Source organism: Chionomys nivalis, chromosome 16, assembly GCF_950005125.1.
Source record: "Chionomys nivalis chromosome 16, mChiNiv1.1, whole genome shotgun sequence".
Taxonomy (NCBI): Eukaryota; Metazoa; Chordata; class Mammalia; order Rodentia; family Cricetidae; genus Chionomys; species Chionomys nivalis.
This window is the reverse complement of record NC_080101.1, coordinates 34472116-34499465: the sequence shown is the minus strand read 5'-3', so window position 1 is coordinate 34499465 and position 27350 is coordinate 34472116. Positions and strand designations below refer to the sequence as shown.

The 27350-nt window shown below is 47.1% G+C and overlaps 1 protein-coding gene across 2 annotated transcripts; it reads left to right on the top strand.

The window, feature by feature from the left end:
• Window positions 1-852: 852 nt before the first annotated feature.
• Rragd (Ras related GTP binding D) lies at window positions 853-24000 on the top strand. Of its 2 annotated transcripts, XR_009058426.1 has the most exons (8): window positions 853-1253; window positions 6376-6671; window positions 9086-9285; window positions 10112-10226; window positions 11127-11269; window positions 16491-16639; window positions 20858-21405; window positions 23216-24000. XR_009058426.1 is itself a non-coding variant. In XM_057791024.1 (7 exons), the coding sequence occupies exons 1-7, from the start codon at window positions 1109-1111 to the stop codon at window positions 21007-21009; spliced, it is 1200 nt and encodes a 399-aa protein (XP_057647007.1). In that variant the 5' UTR covers window positions 853-1108; the 3' UTR covers window positions 21010-24000. The 2 variants fall into 2 exon arrangements, 1 of the variants encoding a protein (XP_057647007.1); XM_057791024.1 differs by having other exon boundaries at window positions 20858-24000.
• Window positions 24001-27350: the final 3350 nt, after the last annotated feature.

Sequence of the window (27350 nt, the reverse complement as noted above, 5' to 3'; positions counted from 1 at the left end):
GCTTCTCCGAGGACCCCTAGTGAGCCCTGTCCCTGGCCACAAGTCCCCAGCCCGAGCTGCCTTTCTCCTCTTCCGCCTCACCACCTGCGGAGTTGCTGGCACCGGCGGGATCCAGATCACCTTGCTGGCCCGCTGGGTTTTTTTTTTTTCTTATGTGATTAATCGCAGGAAGTTCATGCACATGACTTATTCTTTTCTCTTTTAGGAGGGGTAGGTCCATTGTGTCCTGCGGCGAGAAGCTTGCAAGGAGGAAAGCACCTCCTCAGCCCACACCGCTGCTGTTCCAATCTGAGAGCTACCCCTCACCTCCCACAAAAGGCGTGGAACATTTATGTGGGGCTACACCACCAAGACACTAGCAGTTGGCCATAAAAAGCCCCGAGTGCGTTATACACCTGAGGCTTTCCCGAAGGTTGCAGAGGAATTACTTAGTATAGTATGTTTAGATATAAATCACGAGACATATGATTTCTTCGGAAACGTAACTATAGAGTACATTTGAGAGTATTCTTGGTGGGAAGTCCTTCGAACTAAGAGGCACCTTAAGAGGAAACTGCTATGGAAACTCCGAGCCCCTGGAGTCTATGGCATATGGCTGTGGAGTGGGGGCTTGGGTGACGCAGTATTGGGGGGCAGCTTGGGAGCGTAGAAAAGCTCGAAGACCTTCGTGCAAGGCAGAGGCGCTGCAGAGGGCAGGCGGCAGGGTCGGGGTGGTCCTCGGCAAGGTGGTCTCTTGGCGACGCGTGCAGAGACCGCGTGCAGCATCGGAGGGGGCGGGGGTGCGTCTGGACACCCGCGCTCCGTAGGGGAGGGGGGCGGAGAACGTGTGTGGCCCTGGCCGGCGCCCCGCCAAGCAAGCAAGCGGTGGCTGCAGCCGGCGAGCGCGCGCCCGGCGGTGCGTGTGTGTGACAAGCGTCAGGTGACTCGGGTCACGCAGTCGCTCCCTCGCGCTCCCGGGGAGAACTGCCGCGCTCCGGCTGGCTCCTCTGGCAGCGGCGGCGGCGGGAGAGGGGGCTGGGCGCCGCTGCAGCCCCCGGAACACCAGGCTCGCCCGGGGAGGCGCGGGCGGTTCGGCCCACGCGGGACCCTGGAGCCGAGCGTGGGCGTGATGAGCCAGGTGCTGGGCAAGCCTCAGCTACAGGGTGAGGACGGCGGCGACGACGAGGAGGAGGATGAGCTGGTGGGACTGGCGGGCTACGAGGACGGGCCCGGGTCCTCGGACGCCGAGCTGGACAGCGGGCCGGAGGAGGGAGGTGAGCCGGCCTGCCTTGCGCGCTCGCCATCCCGGGGGCGCTGTGCGGAGCGATGCGGGGAGCGCGGGTCCTGGGCGCCGTGGTTGGGGGGAGGGGCGAGGCCGGGCTGCAGACGGCGGCGGGGAGCCGGGTCGGATGTCGAGCTAAAAGAGGCAGCTGGCGGCAGCGTGCCTGCTGGGTTGCCCACAGCTGCGCGTGTCATTCTTCCCCGCTATAGTCGCGAGAAGGTCCGCGGCGTGGGACCAGAGCTCTGGGGCGGGGCCCGCGCTGCAGGTGGTACCCGAGTCTCCGGGAGACCTCGGGGGATCCCGGTCTTAAGATACTTTGGATGTACCTCGTGTCATCCCCCGGAGTGGGCGCGGGGCGAGCGATCTTTGGCCACTGAAGCCAACTGTTTCTTCCCGAAGGAGCTCGAGTTAGCCTTTCAGATGGGGGCCGCCTGCGTTTCATTCCAGGGACACAAAGAAGTTGAGTTTAGGATTTTTGATTGTTTTTCTTTTTTTACCCTCTCACCGCCCCCCCCCCCAGCGGAAGGTTACTTGAAAAGGTCAGTTGAATGGGGCTGTTAACATTCTCCGTGTAGGTTGTAAACATCTCAGGGAAAGGTCTAATCTCTTTAATGCCCCACACTGAAGAAACTGAGGAATAAAAGTCCTCGTGGCTGGAGTTTTAAGAACTTTTATGGAGAATCTACTGAACTGAACTTGAAGCTCTCTACAAAGCCTTTCTCGAAAGCCAGCTTTGATTGTGCATTTGGCAGGGACTACTTCGGCGAATCAGAAAGGAATAAAGTTAACTAAGCCTTGAGCCCGGCGGATGAGGAACAGCTTCCCGAGTTACCCCTTCCCTTCCCTGGCTGCTTTTCTCCAGAGAGGACTGGTACTGGTTCTCCATTGTTTAAATTGGTGTGTGCACCTGTACGCAAGCATGCTTCCCTTTCTGCGGGCCCTTTAATTGGTCCCACAGTGGATCACTTAGCCATGTTTTTAAAAACTAATTTGTTCAGTCGCGTTATTATTAATTAGCATTTGTCAGAATCTAGCAGTTAGATCCTCCCATAAAAAGGCTGAACGGGATGCATTTGCGAGGTATTTGAAGATGTAGGTGCACAATAGGGAGCTTGTGTGGGAGTTTTAAGAGGAGACCCTAGTCCAGAGGAAAAGCCGGTAATTTGATACAGTCCCGGGGGCCCGCGTTTGCCAGGAGGGAATAGAACCCGTTCTTTTTTTTTTTTTTTTTTCCTCCTCTGCCGTTTTTATTGGGATGCTTGGGGGCACTTTTGAAGTTTGATTTGGCAAAATTTGAAGTGAAAGTAAAGCCCTGCCCAAGGGGAAGAATTCCTGAAACAAAAGACTTTTCCAGAGCCCGGAATGGGAGGCCCCCAGTGTTGTTAATCTAAAGGCAACCCTGCCTGCAGCTTTGTTTTGATGACTTCAGTAATAAGCCCCCACTGGGAGTTCCCGGATCAGGCGGAATCCTGGAATCTTGCTATAAAAGGCTACAGCACATTCACGTGGTGAGAAGCAGGCACGTTCATTTCTGCTCTGGCAAACACTGCAGAAGCTTGGCTTTGCTCCGCTGTCTGCTGTACACTGGTGGTCTGCTTCTTTCTTCGATTCTTTATCGTTTAAACACTTTCCCTTATCTTTGGCCTCTGTTCTTTCCTAGTTAAAGTCTGGAGGTTAGGCCCCGAAGCACAATCTCTGTTAGAACATTTGCCTTCCCCGGCCAGCACTTCCTGCAAGGGAGCTGGAACTGGGAGAGGGGCAGCCAAGAATTTAGACGTCCTGCTCCTTGTCCTTCTGAAGGCTGGCAGGTTTTGTTTTTAAGGTTTTGTCTGGTGTGTGTGTGTGTGCGCGCGCGCGTGTGCATACGTGTGTGCGCGTGCTGCATGATGTAGGTGCCCAGAGGAGAGTATCAGATCTGAAGCTGGAGTTACAGGAGGTTGTGAGCCACCCAGCATAGGTGCTTTAGCTGTCTGTTGAACCATCCATTTCTGTAGCACACACCCCCCATTTAGATTGGTGAAGTCTGCATTTATCTATTCTCAAACTTAGGAGAAAGTGAAAATCAGGGACTTATTTGGCAAAAGATGGCTATGGTGTGAACAATGCACTAGTGACCTAACAGGAAGTTTAGTGCCTACATCTAACGGTGGTCTGGGAGTTTCCCCCATCACGGTCTGTCATCTCTGGGAGCCTGGGAGTAGGATGTTGGATGGACTAGCATTGCTAGTTGAGGCCATTTGTCAGGAGATGTGTAAGAGAATGTAGGCTGAAGATGGAAAGCTCCCACTGCCCCTAGTCTACGTGACGTGTGGAGCCCCTATCTCACCTTTAACCTGAGTCCCTTGGGAGTTTTACCATGTGTGGTAAACTCGAAAATGTGGCGCAGCTGAGCTGGGACTCAAATGTGCATCTCCCTTGGCTCCCACTCCATAGTTACTCATGAACAGCAGGAGCGTTTTCAAGCAGCTTAGTTCCGCTGAGGATGGACTGAGGCACTGCTTAATCCTTCTTTCATTGATGCTAATCACAGTAAGGCAAGTCTCATCTTCATACGCTGCCCCAAATCAAACTCCAGAAACGGGACAATGATTAAACCATTAAAAACAATTAAACAGGGACCAGAGCTGAAACAGTGGGCAGTATGCTTGCTGTGCAGGCGTGAGGACCAGAATTCAGATTCCCGGCAAGGTGGAGGGGGGTAGGTGTCTGTCATCTCAGCCCTGGGGAGGGAAGACAAGAGAGCCCTGCAGCTTACAAACAGCCTAGGTAAGTTGGCAAGTTCCAGCTTCAGACGCTTCTCCAAAATAAGGCGGATAGAATGGGGAAGGCACACAAAGTCCACCTGGCATCCACATACTTGCATAAAGTACCAACACATACACACACATTACCATATCCCCCCAAAACCAATTACCATAAAGCCAGGGGTATCCTGGCTCCTGGTTTCAATCCTCAGCACCCCATATAAATTCATAATTTTACCATAAATAATGATTAATTTTTGACACCTGACTTTACATTTGCTAAAGTAAATTACCGTGCTTTAAAAAGTGGCAAGGAGCGAGAACAAAAGATACCCCCATTGTTATCTGCCGTCCTGTCGTTGAATCAGAAAGTAAAGTTTCCCCTAAAGTCCCCAATTTGTAAGGCAAACTTGGTGAAGATAGCTGCTCGCCCCAGTCTGCCTGAATCTGGACTGTTTTCACGGTGGCCTGTGCCCCTTGGAGTCTGAGGAAGCGATGGTTTCGCTTGTCACTGGAGTCGCTGTAGGGTAAGCTGGTGATACTCCCTGAAGGGTCTACAGGTGCTGAATACAGCAAGTCCCTCCTACTAGCTGTTAATAACCGGGCGTGGCGATGTGCGTCTGCAATCTCAGCACTCCGAAGAGTGGGAAGCAGGATGACCAGTTCAAGGCCTGATACACCTGCCCTTTTATTAGCCGCCTCTCCCGTTTTATTATTAGAACAGACATAGGGTGGTATAATGGGAACATAAGCGAGTTCTAGATAAGCGACGGGCTCTGCGTTGGAAAGAGGATCGTGGAAAGATTCCTGTCCTAGGCGGCACTTTATTTAGATTAGCCCTCCCCAGCCCCGCAGCCCTCCCCAACCCCGCAGCGGTACAGGACAGCTTTGCTTCCTAAACCACCTCTTTCTTGTTCCCGCCTCCTTTCGGTATTCTTTCAGTATCTTTTGTCCTTTTCATAAAAAGTGTGCAGAAAGACTTACAATTTGTGGACATTGTAATGCTTGTGTTTTGTTTATTTGTTGGAAGTTGTATTCAGAAAGATCAGTAGATGGGGCCAGTGAGAAGGCTTGGCAGATGAAGGTGCTTGCTGCCAGGTCTGATGATCTGCCTTAGATACCCAGCACTTCCACTCCCCAGGCTGGCCCCAGGGCATTGCTCCCATTGAACACTGTTTAGGAGGTAGTAGTAAAAGCAACTGGAGCTCATCCAATTTCTTTTCCTTGGGATTGCAGTTTTAAAATAACTTGCATTAGAATACGATTTGCAAAAATAAGTACACATTTGATATGATACCACAGATGAAGCATTTATGCACCTTATCCACTGCAGAGTTACCTTACCCCCTTGGAGTCCCTTCTACCCTTACTCCTGTCCCCAGGCAGCCACTGAGGCATTGTGTGCCATTGTACATTAGTTTATAGTGTTTCAAATCTTTCTGAAAAAAAAAAAATAGAACTGGATCCTTTTCTGCAGTTCATCTGTGAGCGCCAACAACTTCCTCCCTCCCTCCCTTTCTTCCTGTGCTGCTGATTCAGGTTGGACGTTGGTGCATACTAGGCAAGCACCCAGCCCCTGCTTAGTTCCTTGTATGGCTAGGATGTGCTACAAGTTGCTTATCCATTTACCTGTTGATAGACATTTGAGTTGTTCTTGGTTTTGGAGTATTATGAATAAAGTAGGGATAGTAGTAGAAATGAGCTTTTTTTCCTCCTTCTCCTCCTTCCTCCTCCTCCTCCTCCTCCTCCTTCTTCCTTTCTCCTTCCCCTCCTCTCCCTCTCCTTCTTCTTCCCCTCCTTGTGGGTGTGGAGTCCCCCTTTCATCCTGTCTGCCTTGTCCTCAGAATATTTTTGTTTCTAGAACCCCCATGGCCCTTTCTTGGATTGCTTGTGCTCCAAGGTGATCATTTTTTTCTCTAGATTCAATTGTCGTATTGAATCTAGAAGAGTTTGTTCTGATTCTTTAGTGAACCCGCTTCTTCTCTGTTTATCGAACCTACGTCCTCCCCTGTGATTCACATTTTAATCAGTGTCTCTTACACGCTAATCCTTGAGGGAGTGTCTGGAAGGAAGACGGCAGCTCCTGCCTCAGACACTTTTAGGTCCCATGCACTGCAGTAAGAATCACTGCACCACGGTTTTCCAGGCCTGCAGACTCCTCTCCCAGCTGTCTTTGTATTGCTTAGGGATATGTGAGGGTGTTAGGGCAGTTTTCAGTGCCTTAGGTCCCCAGATGTCCGTCCCTCTCATGAGTGGGTGGTAGAAGGGACACCGTTTGGAAGAGTAGCATCTGAGTCACAGACCATCTGACATGGAGGTGAAACCCTGCGTTAGAACGACTCACCCTGTCCTGTTCTGTGGTTTCTCCAGTTCTGGACTTGAGCGACCCCTTCAGCACTGAGGTGAAGCCCAGGATCCTGCTTATGGGTCTCAGAAGGAGCGGCAAGTCGTCCATACAGAAAGTTGTCTTTCACAAGATGTCCCCGAGTGAGACCCTGTTCCTGGAAAGCACCAACAAGATCTGCAGGGAAGACGTCTCCAACAGCTCCTTTGTCAACTTTCAGATCTGGGACTTCCCAGGGCAGATTGACTTTTTTGACCCGACCTTTGACTACGAGATGATCTTCCGGGGAACAGGAGCACTGATCTTTGTCATCGACTCCCAGGTACAGACTGTCCACGGGCGACACCTACCTCCCCACATTCACCCACATTCGTTTGCAGTGGTTTTTGTAAAATTGTGCATGTATGTCTGTGTGTGTGTGTGATGCACATACAAATGTGTGTGCAAACTTGCGTTCACCATAGCCCACATGTATGTGGGGTCAGAGGCTCCTCCAGTCTCCTTTCCTGCACCTTTTGGGCTCAGGGGATCAAACTCTTGTCAGACCTGAGCCAAGGACCTTTACTTGCTGAATCATCCTGCTGGCCCAGTGGTTTAGGTTTTTAAATCTCCGATAGGCCCTTCTGTCAAACAAGGATTTCCCAGAGCCCTCAGATTCTGCAGAAAAGGCTCCCTGTCAGTCATAGCCCACACTTACCTAACCCATAAATAAGGTCATATACCTGGTGCGGTAGTTTGTAGACCGCCTTGACGGGTTACTCTGTCTAGGGTTTGTAACCCGCCTGGCTGGTCAGTTATTCCAGGGTCACGGAGAAGCACCACCTGAAAGACATAGACTGATTAAGAGGAAGGAGGCTAGGCAGATTTGTCGAAGCCTCCCTTTATTAGACACATGTACAACTTGTTTCATTTTGGTTTTGTTTTTACATTTATTTATTCTGAGCATGTGCCATGATATTTCTGTGGAGGTCAGAAGTCAGCTGGAGGGAGCCATTCCTCTCCTACCATATGGATCCTGGAAGTTGAACTTAGGGCTTCAGGCTTGTTTGGATTGCCACTCTGCCATCTTGCTAGCCCACAACTTGAATTTTTGTTTTTAAAAACAAGCTTTGGAAAGTTTTTATAGAAGAAAAAAACCTTTCTGATCTACTTTTCCCTGGTCTCCTCTGGCTTCTCATGGTATCAGGATCCCCTGGGGCCGACCATTGCCGGCGTGCATGCTCTGTAGGATTTTCCTCATGGTGTGTCTGATTCAATAGTATTGCGACCGTCGAGTGGAACATTGGCTTTGGCCAACACGGCACGGTATTCTATTCCAGACTTTCTTGAACCAGGGCCATTGTTAGCAAGGACCGCCAGGGTCGCTCTGCCCTGCCTGGTCGTCTTCAGAGCCTGCTGTACCCCAGCAGGTGCTTTCTTCTCTGCAGGACAAGTTGGAGCCTAGCACCGATCATCTCAGAGACGTTCATCTTTGCTTCCACTGTGTGTGACTGTAGTGTAAAGATAGGTGGGGTTGATTTGCTCCAGTAGAAGTGACTTCGGAGGCCGTGGTACAGACGCTGGACTGTGAGGACGGGGACAGATGGGGCTTTGATAGGGATCCTTCAGTTTGTCTCTTCTCCCACCACCTCCTCTCCTAAGGGAAGATTTCTCTGTGTAGCATTGGCTGTCCTGAAACTCACTCTGTAGACCAGGTTGTCCTCCAACTCAGAAACCTGCCTGCCTCTGCCTCCTGAGTGCTGGAGTTAAAAGTGTGCGACACCACTGCCTGGCATATTTTTCTTATTTAAAAGATTTGTTTATTTATTTGTTTTGGCATCCGGACTCAGATGCCAGAGTGCTCATGAATACTAGGCGAGGAGGGGATCTGCCATTGAGCTGTATCTCCATCTCTATTTTTTTTATTTGTTTTGAGACAGAATCTCAAAGAATATCCTAGACTGGCCTGTAATTCATAGCAATCCTCCTGCCTCAGCCTCCCCACTGCTAGGATTAAAGGGATGAACCACCATTCCATACACTCATAGTTTGACTACTAAACAGAAAGACAGATGTGCAGGTGTTTATTATTTTATTATTAGCCATAAGAAGGAGAAGAACATGGCATTGTGGTATCTGAAACAATTGCTCTAGACCAGAAGTCTCAAACTCTGTACAGGGCTGGAGGTGGAGGCTCTGGTGATGGCACTGTCTTTGGGAGTCTCTGAGGAAGACTCCACACCTCTGCACTGTGGCACCGAGCAGTTCTGGAGATCATAGAGACAGGCAAGTATGGCTCAGCTGACTTCCCTTTTCTTACAAAAGCCAGCGGGAGAGCTGCAGTCTCTGGATTAGTATTGAACTCCTACCCCTCCTCCTACCCAGCCTTCTCATGCTCCATCTGTAGTCTCCATCACATCCTTGAGAGCCTTGGGAAGCTGGGAGGCATCCTGTTCCCTGGAGGACCTAGGTATTGGTCCAGATTCTATTCCTAGAATTGCAGCTCCTATCTTATGGCTATCAACCAACAACCTACACCGTGCCTACGCAGATCAGCTGGATTTTTTTTTTTTAAGCTGTATTTTCTCATCTCTGTGTTAGCAAACTTAGGTTTGTATTTTTAAAGTTCCTGATGCCGGAATTTTGTGGTTGTTGTGAGTTTGGCAAAATATTTTTGGAGGTCGTAACTATGTGTTTCCAGCGATGAGTGTCTAGAAGGTTCTGGAAACAAAGCTGAAGGCGTGACCTTTGTTCCAGGATGACTATATGGAAGCGTTGGCCAGGCTCCACCTCACAGTGACCAGAGCCTACAAAGTGAACACTGACATTAACTTCGAGGTATTTATTCATAAAGTGGATGGTCTGTCGGATGATCACAAAATTGAAACCCAAAGAGACATTCACCAGAGGGCCAACGATGACCTTGCAGATGCTGGCTTAGAAAAAATTCACCTGAGGTAAGAGCCAACACCCTTAGGGTCTGGGTCCTAAGAAAGGCTGGAGCAAGTGGACTTGGGTTTCGGTCACCACCGCTGGCTGGGTGGGGACTGGCTAGGCATGGATGGCGTGGATTTACTTGTTTACCTGAAATCAAGAATGTTGTGTACTTGCTAAATGCTAGCCTTTGGCAAAAATAGTGTTTTGTTTTCTTGTTGTATTCAACAAGTTGTCAAAACTAAACTTCTCATCTCATATGAAAAACACACCAAACCCATGACATTAACCCAGGATGCTAACTGATACTCAATAATAGTTACTGCTAATAGCATGGTATTTATAACCTCAAACAGGTAAGGCTGAAAATCTTTAGAATAGGAATTCAGAGGAAAATTTCTCCCATCTACTTTATGGGGTAGGATAGTACATAATCATTGACTTTGTAAATTGGGAGATGAAAATGTTTGCATGCTTCAGTATTAGTAATGTAAAAGTTACTAATGAGGCAACAGGCGTGTGTGGGGATGAGGGCAGAGTCTGTGTAGTGTAAGGATGCTCACACAGGACGTGAGGATGAGGGCAGAGTCCCTGTATAGTGTCAGGATGCTCACACAGGACGGCCAAATTCCCAAGCTTACCAGTCAGTGCAGACAGCCTGGCTCTAGCACTAGGGAGGGATAGAGGCTGCCTGCTAGGACATACTTGGTTTTGACCAATTCATTATGAATTCTGAAGGGGGCTGGTGCTTGTATGTTAAAATTGTACATAAGATCACTGGCATTAGTGACAGAGCTCAAAACAACCGCTCAATCAGAGAGAACCTGATGAAACCGCCTTCTCTTTCAGCTTTTATCTGACAAGCATTTATGACCATTCAATATTTGAAGCCTTCAGTAAAGTGGTTCAGAAACTGATCCCACAGCTCCCGACGCTGGAGAATCTGCTGAATATCTTTATCTCAGTAAGTAGATGGTTTGCTCCTGACCAGGTCGTTTGCAGAATCCGAGAGCAACGCGGCAAGAGTGAAAAGTTGTAATGCCTGCCTGCATTTCAGACACTTCAGCATCACTCTTGAAGGTTATTCCTACGTTTTGTTTTAGAGCCTTTAAACTCTGGCAGTGTGTGTTTCCCTGGTGCTTGGGTTGCTTATTCAAGCGGGAGGCAATCATTAGTATTAACAGAGTCTTATCTTGGATATGGAGCAGAAAGCCTGCTTTTGGGGCCAGCAGGTTTGCCAAAGCCTTACCACCAGCATCCAGTCCAGACCACACGATACAAGGAGAGAACTAATTCCTTCCCAAAAGTTGTCCTCTGACCTCCACGTTTGTGCTGTTGCAAGTCCTAACCATCCTTGAAACAAAAATACATGAATGTAAGGAAATTCAACATTGTCTGAGTGCTGAACCTGATGAGTCCTACAAAAGGCCAGGCCAAGAGTTAGGAAACACTGCTCAAATGGTTCACCAAAGATAAATAACTTGGACTAATTCAGCCTTTCATGTGTCCTTTCAAACCCATGACAGTGGAGTTAAAATTGCAATAAAATGCTACAATAGGAGTTCCTGATAATTTTGACTTATTTATATATTGCATTGGTGATGCCATATAATTTTTTAAATCTTGAAAGAAATCACTTTATTCTAAAATTGTTGTCTGTTGACTGTACACAGTAGAAGGCTTCACTGTGACATTTTCACGGAGGCTTACGTTGTTGTTTAACGCACCCACCCTCCATGCTGCTGTTCCTTCCCCTCCGTGTCCCCTTCCCTAATTAGTGTGGTGGAATATCATTTTTTATATAACCACGAAGTGGTCGGAACTTGCTGTTTCTTTAAGGCGTGTCTTTCCCCCGCCCTGTCAGAATTCCGGAATTGAAAAGGCGTTTCTGTTTGATGTGGTCAGTAAGATTTATATTGCAACTGACAGCACTCCCGTGGACATGCAGACTTACGAGCTCTGCTGTGATATGATCGACGTGGTGATCGACATCTCTTGTATTTATGGGTAAGCAAAGCATTATTTTCTATTGTAATTAGAGCAAGTCTCCTGTCCCCCCTAGACAGTGTATTCTGATTATGCTTTCCCCTTTCCCAAATAAAACATTCTTAAAGGCCATAACTGTGCTGTCCTTCCCAGGGCTGGAGGTGTGGCTTAGTTATGAAGCAAGTCCTGAGATCAGTCCTCAGCGTGGTACAAACAGGGAGGAGAAGTGGGGGAGGGCGGGGCATGTGGGGGAGGGGATGGAGGACTGCCTGCCCACCTGCCTGCCTTTTCATAGCTTCTGGGCATCTTTGCATTTGTTCACTTGACTTTGGTACTTTCATTTTAAATGACTGGGATCTATAAATAGATCATTTAACATGCCAGTAATAGCAGGTAATTGTTGAGCACCTGCCTATTGTGATTGAAACTTTGTTGCATGTATCATCTATAGTGGTCTGTTATTTGTGTTTTAATAAATGGAGCTTGCCTGAAGATCAGAGGGCAAGGTAGTCACACTTGTCAGCCATACAGACCAGGGAGTGATGGCACACACCTTTAATCCCAAGATTTGGGAAACAGAGGCAGACGGATCTCTGTGAATTCAAGGCCACCCTGGGCTACACAAGATTGAATCAGTCTAAAAGAGAGACGGAACTCACACAAAGGTGATCCCAGCACTTGGGATCGCACGCCTTTAAAATCCCAGCACTAGGGAGGTGGAGACAGGAGCGATATGGCTGGGTGGAGAGAGGAATATAAGGACAGGAACTCAGTGGAGAGGTAAGTGTGGGCTGTGGAGTCTTCAGGATTTGTAGAGACAGGATCTCGCCCATTTTTGGTCTGAGGTAGAAGAGCCAGTGGCTGGCTGCTTTGCTTTTCTGATCTTCAGGTTGAACCCTAATATCTGTCTCTGGGTTTTTATTATTCATGCTACAATCATCTAATTTAGTTGTTCCATGAGTTAGGGATTACTGTAATGATCTGTCCTGTCCCTTTAAGAGACCAGCCGCTCTTCAGCTTCCAGCCTGAGTTCTTTCTTTTTCTGTCTTCCTCTCAAAGAGGCAGCTTCTGTCTCTCCCCACTTCTCCCCTTCCCCTTTTCTGTTTCTCTCCCTCCCTCCCTCCCTCCCTCCCTCCCTCCCTCCCTCCCTCTCTCCCCTCCCTCTTTGCTCTTCTCTCTGTCTCCCCTTCTCTTCCATAACCCATGAAATAAATATCCAACATCCCTCTGCATGGCGTGCCTATCCATGTCTCTGCCTCTCACCTACTTCATGGCTCCCTGCCTGGGACCAGCAGCCTTCAGAGACTTGCTGCATGGTCTCATGGCTTGCCCATCTGTCTGTCTCTCCTTGTGGGACTGGCTACCCCATGGAGGTCTCTCACCCACCACACGGCTCCCTGCCCGGGACTCGCGGCCCACTGCCTTGGGCTGGCTGCTCTCTGGACCGCTGCCCACTGCTGCTGCTTGAGGACCTGCAGCGTTTCTGCCACTGCAGCCACTCGGGGATCTGCAGCATTTTACTTAATCCATTACAATTACTATACTTGGTTTACAGACGCAGAAACGGACTTTAGAATGGTGGCTTTTCCAGTAGCCATTCTTTCTGTCAGCAAGAAAGACTAGACTTTGAACCTGGTCTAAAGGATCATGGTCAGAAGCTGAGAAATCTGCACACACAGTACGCCCCATGGGATAAAAATAGACCCACAAGCATGCATACCATTTCCATTACCCTGTTTGGTACAGAAAATACCTGCTCAGTACTTTTTTAAATTTGATTTTAATTGTCTGGGTAGCAGAGACTTATAATACCAGGCAAATGACATCTGCTAATTTTTATTATGACCTTAACAATTCATAGAAACCAAAACTTCCTAAAATAACATTAGAGAGTGGAGGAAGTTGTATTTTTTGTTTTTGTTTTTCAAGACAAGGTTTCTTTATGAAACAGTCCTGGCTGTCCTGGAACTCACTCTGTAGACCAGGCTGGCCTCAAACTCACAGAGATCCACCTGCCTCCTGAGTGCTGAGGCATGTGCCACCACTCAGCCCCCGCTTTTTTCGGTTGGAAAGTTGGTATAACTGGAGATAGAAGCAGTCTCCATGCTCGACAGTACGCTGAGCAAGTTTGCACAGTTGGAGTGTGAACGAGGCGTTATCTGATGTCACACGTGGCTGGCCGGTCTCTTAGACCATGCATTTTCATCCGCGCTCTCTCTGCCTCACACCCCGTGACATTCAGCCTGCTCCGTCAGCTTCTGGAAGTTTCAAGTTTAGCTGCTTCTGTCTTCCATTATCTGAAAATTCTTTGCCCACCCTGTGAGATTTTCTGTTAACTCTGTTACATTCATGCAAACACGTGTGTGCACATAACATACTTACTCCTGAGGCTGTGGTAAGAACGAAAACACTGTAAATAGGCTCATAATGTTCCTGCCTTGATGGGGCCTAGATAAGTTGTACTTGTCATAATTTATTATTGTCATCAGACGTGGACATAATGGCTTTACCGGTAGCCCTTCTCGTGATTGTGACCCTGTGATAGTCTGTTATTTCTAAGATGTAAGTGGAAGCTGAGTGAGGCTGGTTACAGCCTCAGTTGCCATGGTAATCCGGTACAGTGAACAGCACAACTCTCTGGCCCCATAGTTAATGCTATGCATGTTTATTATTGTGCCGTGTGGCAATTAGAAGTGGTTAGTTGTTTGGGTAAATGATGCTGATCAGAGGTGCTTGCACCAGCTGAAGCAAACATGAGGCGAGGCAGGTGGGCTTCCTCAGAGATGACTTTTCTGGAGTGGAGCGCTGGGGTTCTGAGAACCCACGGATTCCATAAGCACGGGTTTGGAGCGCAGTGGTTTGTGGGCTCCAGAGTTTCCTCAGGGTGCTCGCTAGTTTTACTTCAGCTTGATTCAAACTGGAGTCAGCAGGGGGGACGGAGCCTCAGTTTAGAAAATGGCCCGTGAGATGGGCTGTAGGCGTGCCTGAAGGGCTGAATTTTCTTAATTAGTAATTGATGTGGGAGGGCTCAGCTCATTGTGGGTGTGGCCACCTTGGGCTGGTGGTCCTGGGTTCGAAGAAAGCAGGCTGAGCAAGCCAGTAAGCGGCTCCCCTCCATGGCCTCTGCATCAGCTCCTGCCTCCAGGTTCCTGCCCTTTTGAGTTCTAGTCCTGACTTCTTTCACTAATGATCAATGATTCGGAAGTTCAAGCAGCATAAACCCTTTCCTCCCCAAGCTGTTGGGTCATGGTCACGGTCACAGCCACCGGAGCAGCTGTGAGCCTGCTCAGTAGCCAGCATGGTGGGAGCAGGAATGTGGGTGGAGACTAGGGCCCTAGCAGGCAGCCCAGTAAGCAGGGGGTCTGTGACAGGAAGTCTTCCTGCTCTTTCTCTGCTGCCTACTGGAGACCAGGTGATTTGTTTCCGAAGGACTCTCAGCCGAGGCTCTGCGCAGTTAGCAGCTCGACACACACATAAACACACACAGACACACACACTTACATGGATGTATACACACACACACACACACACGTATTCCACCTTCACGTGTTTTCCTTGCTCATAGATGGAAAAGTGAACAATTTCAGTTGCAAAACTTAACAAATTTCTTCTTGTAATTTTTTTTGGCTCTTCTATTTTGTCTGCTGTGTTACTTTTTGTGGTTGTAAAGGCAATACCTCCTTATGACAAGCATGAAAAGTAAGCTAGCTTGGGATCAGGGATTTGAGCTCAGTGATAGGGCCCTTGCCTGGCCTGCGGAAGCCTGCTTTAGATCCTAACTAAAAGCAAAAGCCAAGAAGTCATAACCTCACTGTCTAGAGACAGTCACTGTTCGCAAGTTTAGAAACATTGTGTTAAATTTAATTTTATGAACATTTAGTGTTTTGCCCGTGTGTATGGTTTTTTTTTTTTTTTTTTTTTTTTGATTTTTCGAGACAGGGTTTCTCCGTAGCTTTTGGTTCCTGTCCTGGAACTAGCTCTTGTAGACCTTGCTGGCCTCGAACTCCCAGAGATCCGCCTGCCTCTGCCTCCCAAGTGCTGGGATTAAAGGCGTGTACCACCACCGCCCGGCCCCGCTTGTATGTTTGTGTGAGGGTGTCGGGTATCCTGAAATTGGAGTTACAGACAGTTGTGAGCTGCCATGTGAGCTGCTGGGAATTGCTGGGTCCATTGGAAGATCAGTTGGTCTCTTAACCTCAGAGCCATCTCTCCAGCCCGAAACCTTTATGCTTTGTATGCATGCCCGGTACCCTCAGAGTTTAGAAGAGCGTGTTGGGTCCTTTGGAACTGGTGACTGCACCATAGACTGTATGTCCTTTGTGGGGATTTACCAGTTTTAACCGCGTTGACCCATTTGCTCTTATTTTCCTGATGCATAGCTAGCATTTGTGTTTTAGCTGGACTGTTGGGAAATTGATTGTGGATCTATTGATTCCTTGTATTTCCAGAGAATAAGGACACCTTGTTGCAGGACATTGAAATTGAGCGTGTCTAGCCTACTACTCTGCTATCTACTGTGTAGTCAGATTTTGCCAGTCATCCCCTGGCACTGTCTTTTGTTCTGTGGAGTTGTGGAGCTGGGGGATGGACCCTAGGGCCTCACCTTGCTAGACAAGGCTGCTACCACTGACCTACATCCCCAGCCTCTTGTTTTTTTCTTTTCAAGACAGGGTTTCCTGTGTAGCCCTGACTACCTCAGAACTCACTATATAGATCAGGTTGACTTCGAACTCACCGAGATCCTCTTGCTTCTGCCTCCCAAGTGCTGGGATTAAAGGCCTGCGCCACCACCACCCTGCTTATCCACAGCCTCTTAATTCAGTTTTCTAGCGGTCTTTCCTCTGGCTCAAGTCAAGCCCAAGTGTTTGTTGGTCCGGTCTGTGTGAACTCTCTTTGGAAACCTTACTTTTGGCAACCTAGCTGTTTCTTTGTATAAAAACAAGATGCCTTTGGCCATGGAGGCATGAGGGCTCGCCCCCACTTCCACTCACGCTCCTCAGGCACCTTGAGAGTTGCCAGCTCCCACAGCACCCACTCACTGTGCTGGTAAAAGGGTGACTATCAGGGCGGCCACACCTCCAGGGCCTGTGCTACTGTGATCCTTTCCCCAAACGCACTCCACGTATAAATGGTCTGTTAGGGTGACAGTTTTCTGTGTGCTGAGGTGGGGGTCTCTTGCTGGGTTGCAGTTTGTGGTTCTTTCTTGAAGGTCAAATGCATTCTGGTTTCTGTCTCCATTTAGTCTCAAAGAAGACGGAGCAGGAGCCCCGTATGACAAGGAGTCCACAGCCATTATAAAGCTGAATAACACAACGGTTCTTTATTTAAAAGAGGTCACAAAGTTCTTGGCGCTCGTTTGCTTTGTCAGAGAGGAAAGCTTTGAAAGAAAAGGTAATTTTTGGTGTGATTTGAAAGAACTGCCTCAGTCCGCGCTGCCTCTGTTGCCTGTTGAATGTGCGTAGACACGGCATGTCTGCTGAGCCTCTAGACTCTGCTCACTGGGCCCTGGGTTAGCAGGCGTGAGGCTAATCTGGACCTGCCTGGCCCCGGTGTGCAGCCATGGCTGGGATGACGTGGAAGGGAAACCAGAATCCTCCACGGGGCCTTGGCTTTCACTTTGCCAGGCTCTAACACCAGGAAAGGATTTCTTAGCCTGTGTAGCAGGTGGGGGCCTGTCCCTGGGCCACCGTGTAGGTGTTTGGTGACCCCTGTAACCATTGCTCTCCCGATTACAGAGGCCCTAGGGTAGCTGGCATTTGTCTTCTACTTAGCATTCATGCATTCTCTTCAAATAGCAGGGGTGAAGTCATGATCCACACAGTGAAGGAATAACTGATACTATAAAAATGTCTTTAAGGGCCAAATTCAGAGCAAGAAAAAAGAAAAAAAAATCAGTTAATTGCTTTTACTTCAAACATACACACATACCCATTACCAACAACTGAATATGACCTTTTGTTGTTGTTGTTTGTTTTTTCAAAACAGAGTTTCTCTGTAGCTTTGGAGCCTGTCCTGGAACTAGCTTCTGTAGACTAGGCTCGCCTCGAACTCACAGAGATCCACCTGCCTCTGCCTTCCTGAGTGTTGGTATTAAAGGCCTGTGCCACCACCACCTAGCCTTTATTTTTTAAATGATGCCAGTGTGGTTAGGGCCGTTTATTGGTAGCTAGGGCATAGTTTACTACTATGAACAATGCTGCGGGTGGCTCAGAGCTTGTCCGTCTGCTCAGAGACATGGACTTGATCCCCTGTGCTACAGAGAGCAAAGCTAAGCTAAGCAAGGCGAGCCAGCGAGGTGCAGCAGTCATAACCGCGGTAGCAGCTTCTACTGTCTGGTGACCAGTGAATGCTCATGATCAGCTTGGTCTAAAATAAGGAACTCATAAAGAACAAAGTGAGGCTTCGCATCTGAGCTAAGTCGTGTCCATTTCTGAGAGTTTTTTTTCTTGTCCTCTTTCTGACTCTTTACTTTATCCCTTCGTTCTCAACAAAACTGGCTGCATGGTTGGTATGGTTTCATAGAGGTTTTGTTGGTTGGTTTTTAATCCCACTTTTCCCATATTTAGTTTTATTGTAATAAAGCCAGTTTGTATTCTCTCTCCCTCTGTGTCTCTGGTATATGCGTGCATTGTATGTGATGTATGTGTGTGGTATATGTAGTATATGCCTGTGTTGTTTGTTGTGTATTAGTGTGTGCATTGCATGTGGTGTATTCATATGTTATGTGTGTATGTATATATGTATATACTATATAATATATATTCTGAAGTATATACATATAATGTTTGTATATAAAATATATATGGGTGCTGTATGTAGTATATTCATATGTTACATGTGGTATAATCATGTGTTGTATTAGTATGTTGTATGTGGTATTTGCATGTGTTAGGTGTTATGTGCACATGTGTAGTATGTGGTATCTTTATGTACATACATATATGTGGATACATAAAAGCAGACAGAGACCAAGTGTTTTCCTCTGTCCTCTGCTTTACTTTCTTGAGACAGAGTTCCTCACTGAAACTGGAGCTTACCATTTTTGGTTAGACTGGCTGACCAGCATGCCTAGGGGGTGTCCTGTGAGCACTTGCTCCCAGCGCCCCCTCCACCAGCAGCACTGGTGGAGTGCCTCAGCTCAAAAGGGTGGCTTCCAGTGAATATTAACAAAATATCTTTCAGACTCTCTGCTTAATGTGCCCAGTTTCATCAACTGTTCTTATCAATTTTGAATTTTACTATTTTAGGAAGTTGGTTTTCATTTAAATTTATATTTCCAGCTCTGAGGCTGTTCGTCTCCCAATGACTAACCAAACTGACTTTTGTATCATTTGTCCTCAAAAGTTGAGAGTGTTCATTTTTTGTTCCTCATCTCCGTCTGCTAGAAGAAATAATAGATTATCCGTTAGATTATGGGCTTCCTTTGGGAATATGGGCAGCGGGATTGGGCCAGTACACGGTGGTAGAAGCTTGCATCTCCTGCGTGATGCTATAGGTTTCATCCTAGTACTGAGCATCCCCTGTCAACAAGTGAAGACAGACAGGGCTGTGCTTTGTTCTTCTCATTTGCTACATAGATGATTTTACTCAGACAGAAACTATAAGTGTCTTTGTTGCAAGCTTGTGTCGGCTAAAGATGGCTAGTTAGGGAGCAGGAGCGGTGGTCCTCTCCAAGGACGAGCCCACCAATTGGTTGTCCAGTGCCAAATGATCAGCCCGGAAAACAAGCATCCGGGTGGCAGTCTAGGGATTGGGCAGAGCAGGCTGTGTTTGGGAACATATACGTGTATACATGTATGCATGGAGTAACATGGGAAAAGTGGCCATGAATTTAAGGAGAGCAAGGAGGAAGGAAAGGGAAGGGAGAAATTACAACTAAACTGTAATCTAAGAAAAAGATGGTGAGCTACGCTCTTGGAGGTGTAGAGCTAGGTGTGTGCGTGCACACAGACCTTCACATTCTAAATCTCGTCCCACATTTATCATTGGTTGTTCTTTCCTGTGCATTTTTGGAAGCTGAGGAAAACAAGACCCATATCGATGTATAACTTCAGCTGGCAGCGGGTTCTTAAGCCTAGGAACATTTGAGCTGGGGTGGAGAACTCATTTATTGTGAACTAATCTTATAATTAACCAAAAAGTTGCAAAAATGGTAAATAATCTTCAGGTCCTCATCTGGCCCCCTTTGACAACATTTGACCTGGGAATTGCCAATTTCTAGTTGGGATGAACTTGTGCACACGGACGAGAGTCCCATGCAGACATGCCGCCATGCCCTTCCCGCTCAGATGTTGCTCTTGTCTGTCTACTCCCTGGGAGCCTCTACTAAAGTCATGTCAGGGTCCCCACTACAAAGTTTCTAAAGGTAAATGCTTCATGCTGCACAAATACAGTTGCTCCTTCAGCCTTCACCGTTACTTTTAATATCTGATGTGTGAAACTAAGTTTAAGTAGAAAATGATCGTATAGATCTTTGGTGAATTATTACGAAGCCACAATCTCTGATGACAGGCAGGTTTTGTAGGATATAGTAAACTAACTAGAAACCTAGTTGTTGAGTTTTTTTTTTGTTTTTTTTGTTTTTTTTTTGGTTTTTCGAGACAGGGTTTCTCTGTGGTTTTGGAGCCTGTCCTGGAACTAGCTCTGTAGACCAGGCTGGTCTCGAACTCACAGAGATCCGCCTGCCTCTGCCTCCCGAGTGCTGGGATTAAAGGCGTGTGCCACCACCGCCCGGCCTAGTTGTTGAGTTTAATTTAGTGCTATAACTAAGGAATGTAGGGAAATGGGCACATTTAAAACTTCATCATCTTTTTTTTTTTAATTGTTGTTTTGTTTTGTTTTCCCCCAGACAGGATTTCTCTGTGTAGCCCTGGCTGTCCTGGAACTCAAACGCTTGATGTAATAGATCCACCTGTGTCTGCCTTCAGCGTGCTGGGATTAAAGGCGTACACCACCAATACCCGGCCCTCAGCTCATATTTAATGTGTATGTGTTGTGTGTATGCGTGTGTTAGATGGTGTCTTTCCATATTGTTTGTCTCAAAAAATAACTAATCCCTACCTAATTATTTAGTTATTTTTGAGACAGGGTTTCACTATGTAGCCCTGGCTGGCCTTGAACTCATAGACAGGTTCTGGGGAATTTAGGCTGGCTTGTGAAGCCAGCCCTTTCTGAAAGTAAGAAAAAAAATGTTTGTTGCTATTACTGTGTGTGTGGAGTTGGTTCTCCCCTTCCACCTTCATTTGTGTTTGGGGGTGGAATTTAGTTAGGTCCGGCAGGCTTGCACAGCAAACACACCTGCTGAGTCATCTTGACAGTCTTGATTTATCTTAATTACAATTAGTCTTTAATCTGAATGATTAAAAGAAGTTAGTGCAGTTCAGTGGTTTCTCACATCTTTGAGGGCACGGACACCTTTGGAAATGTGTGGAAAACTCTGAGAAGGTCCTGGAATAGTCTTCAGGAAACACCCACCTCTCCTGACCACCTGCCATGCTGGACCTGTTCGGTGATTGTGCCTCTGCTGCCCCCTGCTGGCGGCGGATGCCACGAGTGACAGGTTGTGTCTCGTGTCACCCATTTAAAGTGTCATTTTGTCTTCTCCTGCAGGCCTTATTGACTATAACTTTCACTGCTTCCGGAAGGCCATCCATGAGGTATTCGAGGTGAGAATGAAGATGGTGAAATCTCGAAAAGCCCAGAGTCGCTTACGGAAGAAGAAAGGAGCTGCTCCTAACGGGACCCCTCGCATGCTGCTGTAGAGGGGCTGTCAGGAGCCTGAACCCACGCGTGTGATGGGGGTGCTGAGCCGCACTGCACCTTGGGAAGGAGGAGCCTGCGACACGGACGGAGATTTGTTCAGGACAAAGAAAGTACTCTCTTTTTAAAATAGAATGAGCGCTTCGAAGCAAAAACCTGTACAGTAACAAAGTGAGCCCACTCTACTTTCGCTGCATAAATGTGAACGTCCGTGTTGATAATCAGAAGACCCCCTGTGAGAACTGCCAGGAACTGTACATATTTTGCACTTTTTCACATTTTTTCTCTGGAGATGAACTTTGATAAGGACTTTTCTAAACTTTTTCTGTACTTGATGTCAAGGGCGTGCATACTATGGTCCATATGGCCATCAGCAATTCATCCAAAGTAATACATCGGTAAAGACTTTTTGTAAATTGGGGAACCTTTACTACCAATTGTTAAGGGGTAAATCATTTTTCAGTGGAGCAGGGGTAGGTCCGGGCTGGGAGCTCCAGGCAAGAACAGTAAGAACTTGTGTTTGTAATGAGTGTGAATGGGAATTTTCTAGAAGAATATCAGGACCAGGCTTCCATCCAAGTCTGTATCCCTGTGGCGATGCCTCCCTACCCACCTAGTTTTTGTGAAACTCTCTCCCTCGGCACACGTCTTTGTAGTCAGTGTGTTCAAGTGGGTGACTTCTTTCTGCTGCGTTATTCTAAGGAACCTTAGGGACCAGATTTCTAAAACGATGCCAGTTAGTATAAAGATATATGAATATTGTTTGAGGAGACGGGGGATAGTATGGATTTGTTGGGAATGTTCTAGAGGTACTTCCGTACCTGCCACAGGAGGTAAAATAACAGAGGCCAAGAGGGTTCCCAGAGAGTCCCAGTGGCAGATGGCCTCTCAGACTAGATACACTTGTGTACCAGTGTATGTCTGTGAATGGCCTCTTGTTGTGCTATGTCTTTGTTCAGGACCAGTTTTCAGTGCTCCATGGCCACAGGTGTGGAGCAGGTCTTCACTATGGCGTTTAGTCCTTGGTGGCTTCATTTGGTACCCGAATCACTGGTCCATCTGTGATAGTCTGCCTTGTGTGTCGGTCCCCCTCCCCTCCCCTCCTCTCCCCCGTGCCTACCAAGTTCAGCTTGCTACCAACTTGCTCTGTGAGAGAATTCTGACACAAGAAAGCTTGTGGCCTCTGGGAAAAGGTCCGCCTCAAGAGGTCTAAGTTAGCCATAGGTTCGTTTTTCTAGATGAGCAGGGAATTGAAGTCCTAAATCTAGGCCTATACCAAGCCATTCCAAAGGTTAGCACTGTCAGGCATGTATGACCCTAGAAAAGATTCCTAGGGACATCAGAGCTACTCTTGCAAAAATATATGAAGTGTTTAAAGCAACTTATCCCTTTTTATCTAATTGCTTTTCCTTCCCTAAGTCTTATACTTGGTTTCTTGATTGTTTATTGTTTGTGTGTGGTTTGGCTGTCCTGGAACTCACTATGTAGACCAGGCTAATCTTGAAGTTTCAGATCCACGTGACCTCTGCTTCCTGAGTGCTGAGATCAAAGGTGTGCACCACCTTGTGGGAGAGGTCTTCCGAAGCTGCTAACGATGATGATGTCTGATGTTGCGAGCTGAGCCTCCAATAGTCTGTGCAGTTCTAAGGGGCTTCTAGCAGTCCTTACAGCATTGTGGCTCCTTCCTTACGATCCCTGTGCAGAGACCACAAAGGAATTGTTAGGGCCTGGGACCCCAGAGAATTTTCCGTTCCCTTAATTTTCAGAGCTGTTCCCTGATGGGCCTTGGCCAACAGGTTGGATGGAGGTTGGCTACCCTGAAGAGTCTAATCCGCCCCCAACACACACACACACACACACACACACACACACACACACACACACACACTGGAGAGAGAGAGAGGATGCTATTTGTTTGCTTTTTTGAGACAGGGTTTGAGATGACCCAGGCTGGTCTCAAACTTGCTATGTAGCCCAGGGCTATCTCCCACTTCTGATCCCTCTGCCTTCACTGCCCCCTAGTCCTGGGATCATAGTAGTACAACAACATGCTTGTCTTGAACAGTGCTGAGGATTGAGCCCAGGATTCTGGGCATGTTGGGCAGGTTCTCTATTAAGCTCGTATCCCGGTTCCTTTTCTTAATAGTTTTTACAAAGTATTTCTCATTGAACAGAGAATTGCATTTTTAATAAGACTTTATTTTTTAGGTAAGACATCTGCCTGTCTGGTAAACCACATGAAATTGCCATGTAGAAGTGGAGCTTCCGTTTTGAAGCTGGCTATTGGTGGGTTTTTGTTGAAATGTGCCTTAAAAGCCCATCACTTCACGGGCCGTGTGATCGATCCTGCGGCATAGGGCCCACGTTCCTGATCACAAACGCACTCTCGTTACTCATGCTGATACGGATCGATTACTGCCTCTGGCCTCGTGTGACAATGACTTCTAAAGATGCAGGAGTTACGGCTGAGTGGTGTGGTTTTCAAGTCTGGGACTGGGATTACTACAGATCTTCACATTCGTTTCGTATTTTATCTTAGATTTGGGAGTTAGCCTAAGGCACTGTGTAGATCTGTGTTGATGCTCAAGTGCAACTATACCCAGAGAGGGCAAACTCCTGGCTACTGCGGCCGCACTAGGACACTTTTGTTTGGTTTTAGGAGTTGTGAACGGGAAGATTTGTAGAGCAGGACAGGCTTTTGATTTTTGAGTCAAGTACTTCTGGGTTATGGTCGGACTGACTCGCCTCCGTCTTAGCTAACTTTTAGTCGTGGAGATCAGTGTGAGTGACCAGGATAGAGTGCTTTCAAAGGAGTAGAAATAAAAGCTGATTGACATTTGCCAAGTGTTATTTTGTGAACATTATATATTTTGGATCCTTAAATAAGAAACGACTAAAAATCACAGCAATACTATTATGCGTGGGTTATATGCCAACTGTCTGAAATGGAATTCATAAAAACAATGGCGCTGTTGTCCGATTAAAGTTCAGTATGCACTCAACAGACAGACTGGGTGTCGTTTGTAATCAAGCACAACTGTTTTACTGTCGATAGTATGTCATTTGTAACCGCTGTAGGCCAGCCTGGTCTACCGCTGTAGGCCAGCCTGGTCTACAGAGGGAGTTCCAGGACAGGCTCCAAAGCTACACAGAGAAACCCTGTCTCGAAAAAATAAGAACAAAAAAAAAAAAAAAGATGATTTAACTCACATTCTAAGGAATCTGATGCTCTCTTTGGCTTCCGTAAACACTGCATGCACATGGTGCATGTATCTGTGTGCAGAAATTAAAAAACTATATGATTTAAAGCACTATTTAATGTACAGTGCTATACATGTGAGTGATATACAGTCCATTTAAATTATCTGTATATTTAAATCTTTGCATTTATATCACAAATTATATAAAATATTGGTTAGATGAACTGTCTTCCTCCCACAATTCTGTTCAGCTCTTCACCGCTCCTTCTCATTCCTTCCCCATCATCAGGACGTACTGGATGACCTAACAGCCTTCTTGGTGTTTCAGACCGTACACACCTCAAGTTTAGTGCGTTACTCTCAGTGGAGGCTTTACTGGATTGCAGACCAATTTGCTTGTTTAAGACAGGTATTCTGGAGCCTGCGGTCTTCCCCCTCAGCCTCCCAGAGAGCTGGGATTACAGCTCTGTACGATCTGTAATTTCTTTTGGTTTTTCCTAGTGCTGGGATCTACACCAGGCGCTGCTGCACCGGTGAGTGCTCTGTCATTAAGGCACCCTCGGGCCAGAGGGCTGTTTTGCTCTGCAAACTAGTAATGGCCACAAATAAGTGCTTCTATTTTCTTCCTTTCTTTTCTTTTTTCTTTTCATTCTTCTTCTCTCCCTCCTTCCCTTCCTTTCTCTCTTTTTTCTTTTTTTGATCTCTTGAGACAGGATTTGTCTGTGTATCAGCCCTGATCATCCTGGAACTCTGGAATTCACTTCGTAGACCAGGTTGGCCTTGAACTCACAGAGATCCACCTGCCCCTGCCTCCCGAGTGCTGGGATTAAAGGCGTGCGCCACCACCCAGCTACTATTTCTTTCCTGGATGATCCCTCAATAGCTTTCTTTCTTTCTTTCTTTCTTTCTTTCTTTCTTTCTTTCTTTCTTTCTTTCTTTCTTTCCTTTCTTTCTTTCTTTCTTTTTTTTTGTAAAGTGTTTATTTATTATTTATACAGTATTCTGTCTGTGTGTATGCCTGAAGGCCAGAAGAGGGCACCAGACCTCATTACAGATGGTTGTGAGCACCATGTGGTTGCTGGGAATTGAACTCAGGACCTTTGGAAGAGCAGGCAGTGCTCTTAACTGCTGAGCCATCTCTCCAGCCCCCTCAGTAGCTTTTTAATAACGACGACTGTCATTGCGTGTCCCCAAGCTCACCACCTCAGCAATGATTGACATGGCTTTGTCTCTCCCATTCGAGGTGGATAACTTTTTTTTGTTTGTTTGGTTTTTTTTGTTTTTTCGAGACAGGGTTTCTCTGTGGTTTTGGAGCCTGTCCTGGAACTAGCTCTTGTAGACCATGCTGGCCTCAAACTCCCAGCGATCCGCCTGCCTCTGTCTCCCAAGTGCTGGGATTAAAGGGATGCGCCACCACTGCCCAGCCCAAGGTGGGTAACTTTTATAAGGGAAAATGGCTACCGCTCAGGATGTTAAAAGGCATCTTCCTGAACAGTATTTTAGTCGAAACCAATGGATGGAAAGTCCAAAAATTCTACTTCCTACTCTGCCACCTCTGTCAGATATTACTGTCTACAAGTATCTGCACCTCAGCTCTGCTTCAGGTCTCTGGGGAAGTAAAATCAGTGCCAATGGTTTCTCATGGGACAGGCATATTGTGGGCCTTTTGGGTGCTGAGTGCCGAGAGTGAGCTGTGCGGAAGTCCATACTGCATGTTGAGTTTTAGTTTTGTTTTTCAAGACAGGGTTTTTCTGTAGCTTTGGTTCCTGTCCTGGAAACTAGCTCTTGTAGACCAGGCTGGCCTTGAACTCACAGAGATCCGCCTGCCTCTGCCTCCTGAGTGCTGGGATTAAAGGCATGTGCCAACACGGCCCAGCGCACATTGAGTTTTGAGGGAAAGCAGTATAGTGTTACCACGAGTGAGCTAAGGAAACCAGTAACTATTGCCCAGAATGCCAGGGGCCCCAGAAATGCTCTCAGAAGTTCTGTGATTCCTGTATGCATGGACCTGTGTCTGCCGTATGAAGAACGCAACATGTATTTGTGCACTACTTTTTTTTAAGTTTGTGGCTATTACAGTGAAAAATAAAACACAATCTGCTTAAAAAGTATTGAATTCAGCCATTTACCGAGATTGCTTCGTAGCGAGTAGAAACTGACGCATTGGTATGCAGGTTGGTATGAAGACTTCGAAAATTCACCAATCAGCAACTGGCTAACTAGGAAGAGGGGGGGAGTGATAGACTGGAGTGGCAGGGTCGGGACAAGGGGGAAAAGGGCACAGGCAGAGTGGCCAAGGGACCCTGCATGAAGAGCTCTTGAGATGCGTCAGAGGGCAGTGCCCAGCTGTCTGCAAACACATCGGATGCCTCCCACCCCTGCCACAGTTCGATCTCAGCTGCAGGTGTTTCCTCTAGAGCCGAATTTAGACGATGAGAGCCCTCTAGCCAAACCCGTCCATTGGTTCATAAGAACCGAGAGAAAGGAGGATACAGGTTGTAATCTTCGTTACTAATTTAAGACAGAAACCTTTTTAGCTTTACTTGTTTTCTGTGAGTGAGTATCTTGTCTGCGTGTGTGTGTGTCCGGCGCTCATGGACATCAGAAGAGTGCATGGGATCCCTTGGAACTGGAGTTGCTGATGGCTGTGAGCTGCCAGCTGAATCCCATTCCTCTGCAAGTGCTTTTAACTGCTGAGCCAGCTTAGCCCATTACTAATTAAAAAACAAACAAGAAAAAAAAAACCCAAAGCTTCAAAGTGTAAAAGAAACAAAACAAAATACAAAAACCACAGTCTAAATAAAAACAAAAGCGCAAGTCCGGGTAGGGTCCTTCCCTCATCCCTGATTCTGCAGTACTGGGGGATACCACATGGCTCACAACTATATTAGCAAAGTGAATCTTAAAGAAAATACAAATTAAAAAGACACAGGAAAAAGTGATGCTGTAAATGGCATTATATTGGTGTTCCCAGTAGACTCTGTCTTTCATTTTGTCTTTTGTCTGGGGACTCCCCATCTGCTTCTCTCTTCCCTCCCAAGTTCCATGTCCCTCACTCTCCTCACCTGGTCCCTCCTGCCCAGCTTGCCCTCCTCTTTCTTCCAAAATCTCTGCCCCTCAGAGTCTGATCTCAACCCTTCTTA

What these genes read in the sequence shown, in the direction of transcription:
- Rragd (XM_057791024.1), top strand. Translation starts at nt 1,109, where the DNA reads ATGAGCCAGGTGCTGGGCAAGCCTCAGCTACAGGGTGAGGACGGCGGC. An exon ending in TCTTTGTCATCGACTCCCAG is followed by an intron (nt 6,672 to 9,085) that starts GTACAGACTGTC and finishes CCTTTGTTCCAG; the next exon opens with GATGACTATATGGAAGCGTT. An exon ending in TGCTGAATATCTTTATCTCA is followed by an intron (nt 10,227 to 11,126) that starts GTAAGTAGATGG and finishes CCGCCCTGTCAG; the next exon opens with AATTCCGGAATTGAAAAGGC.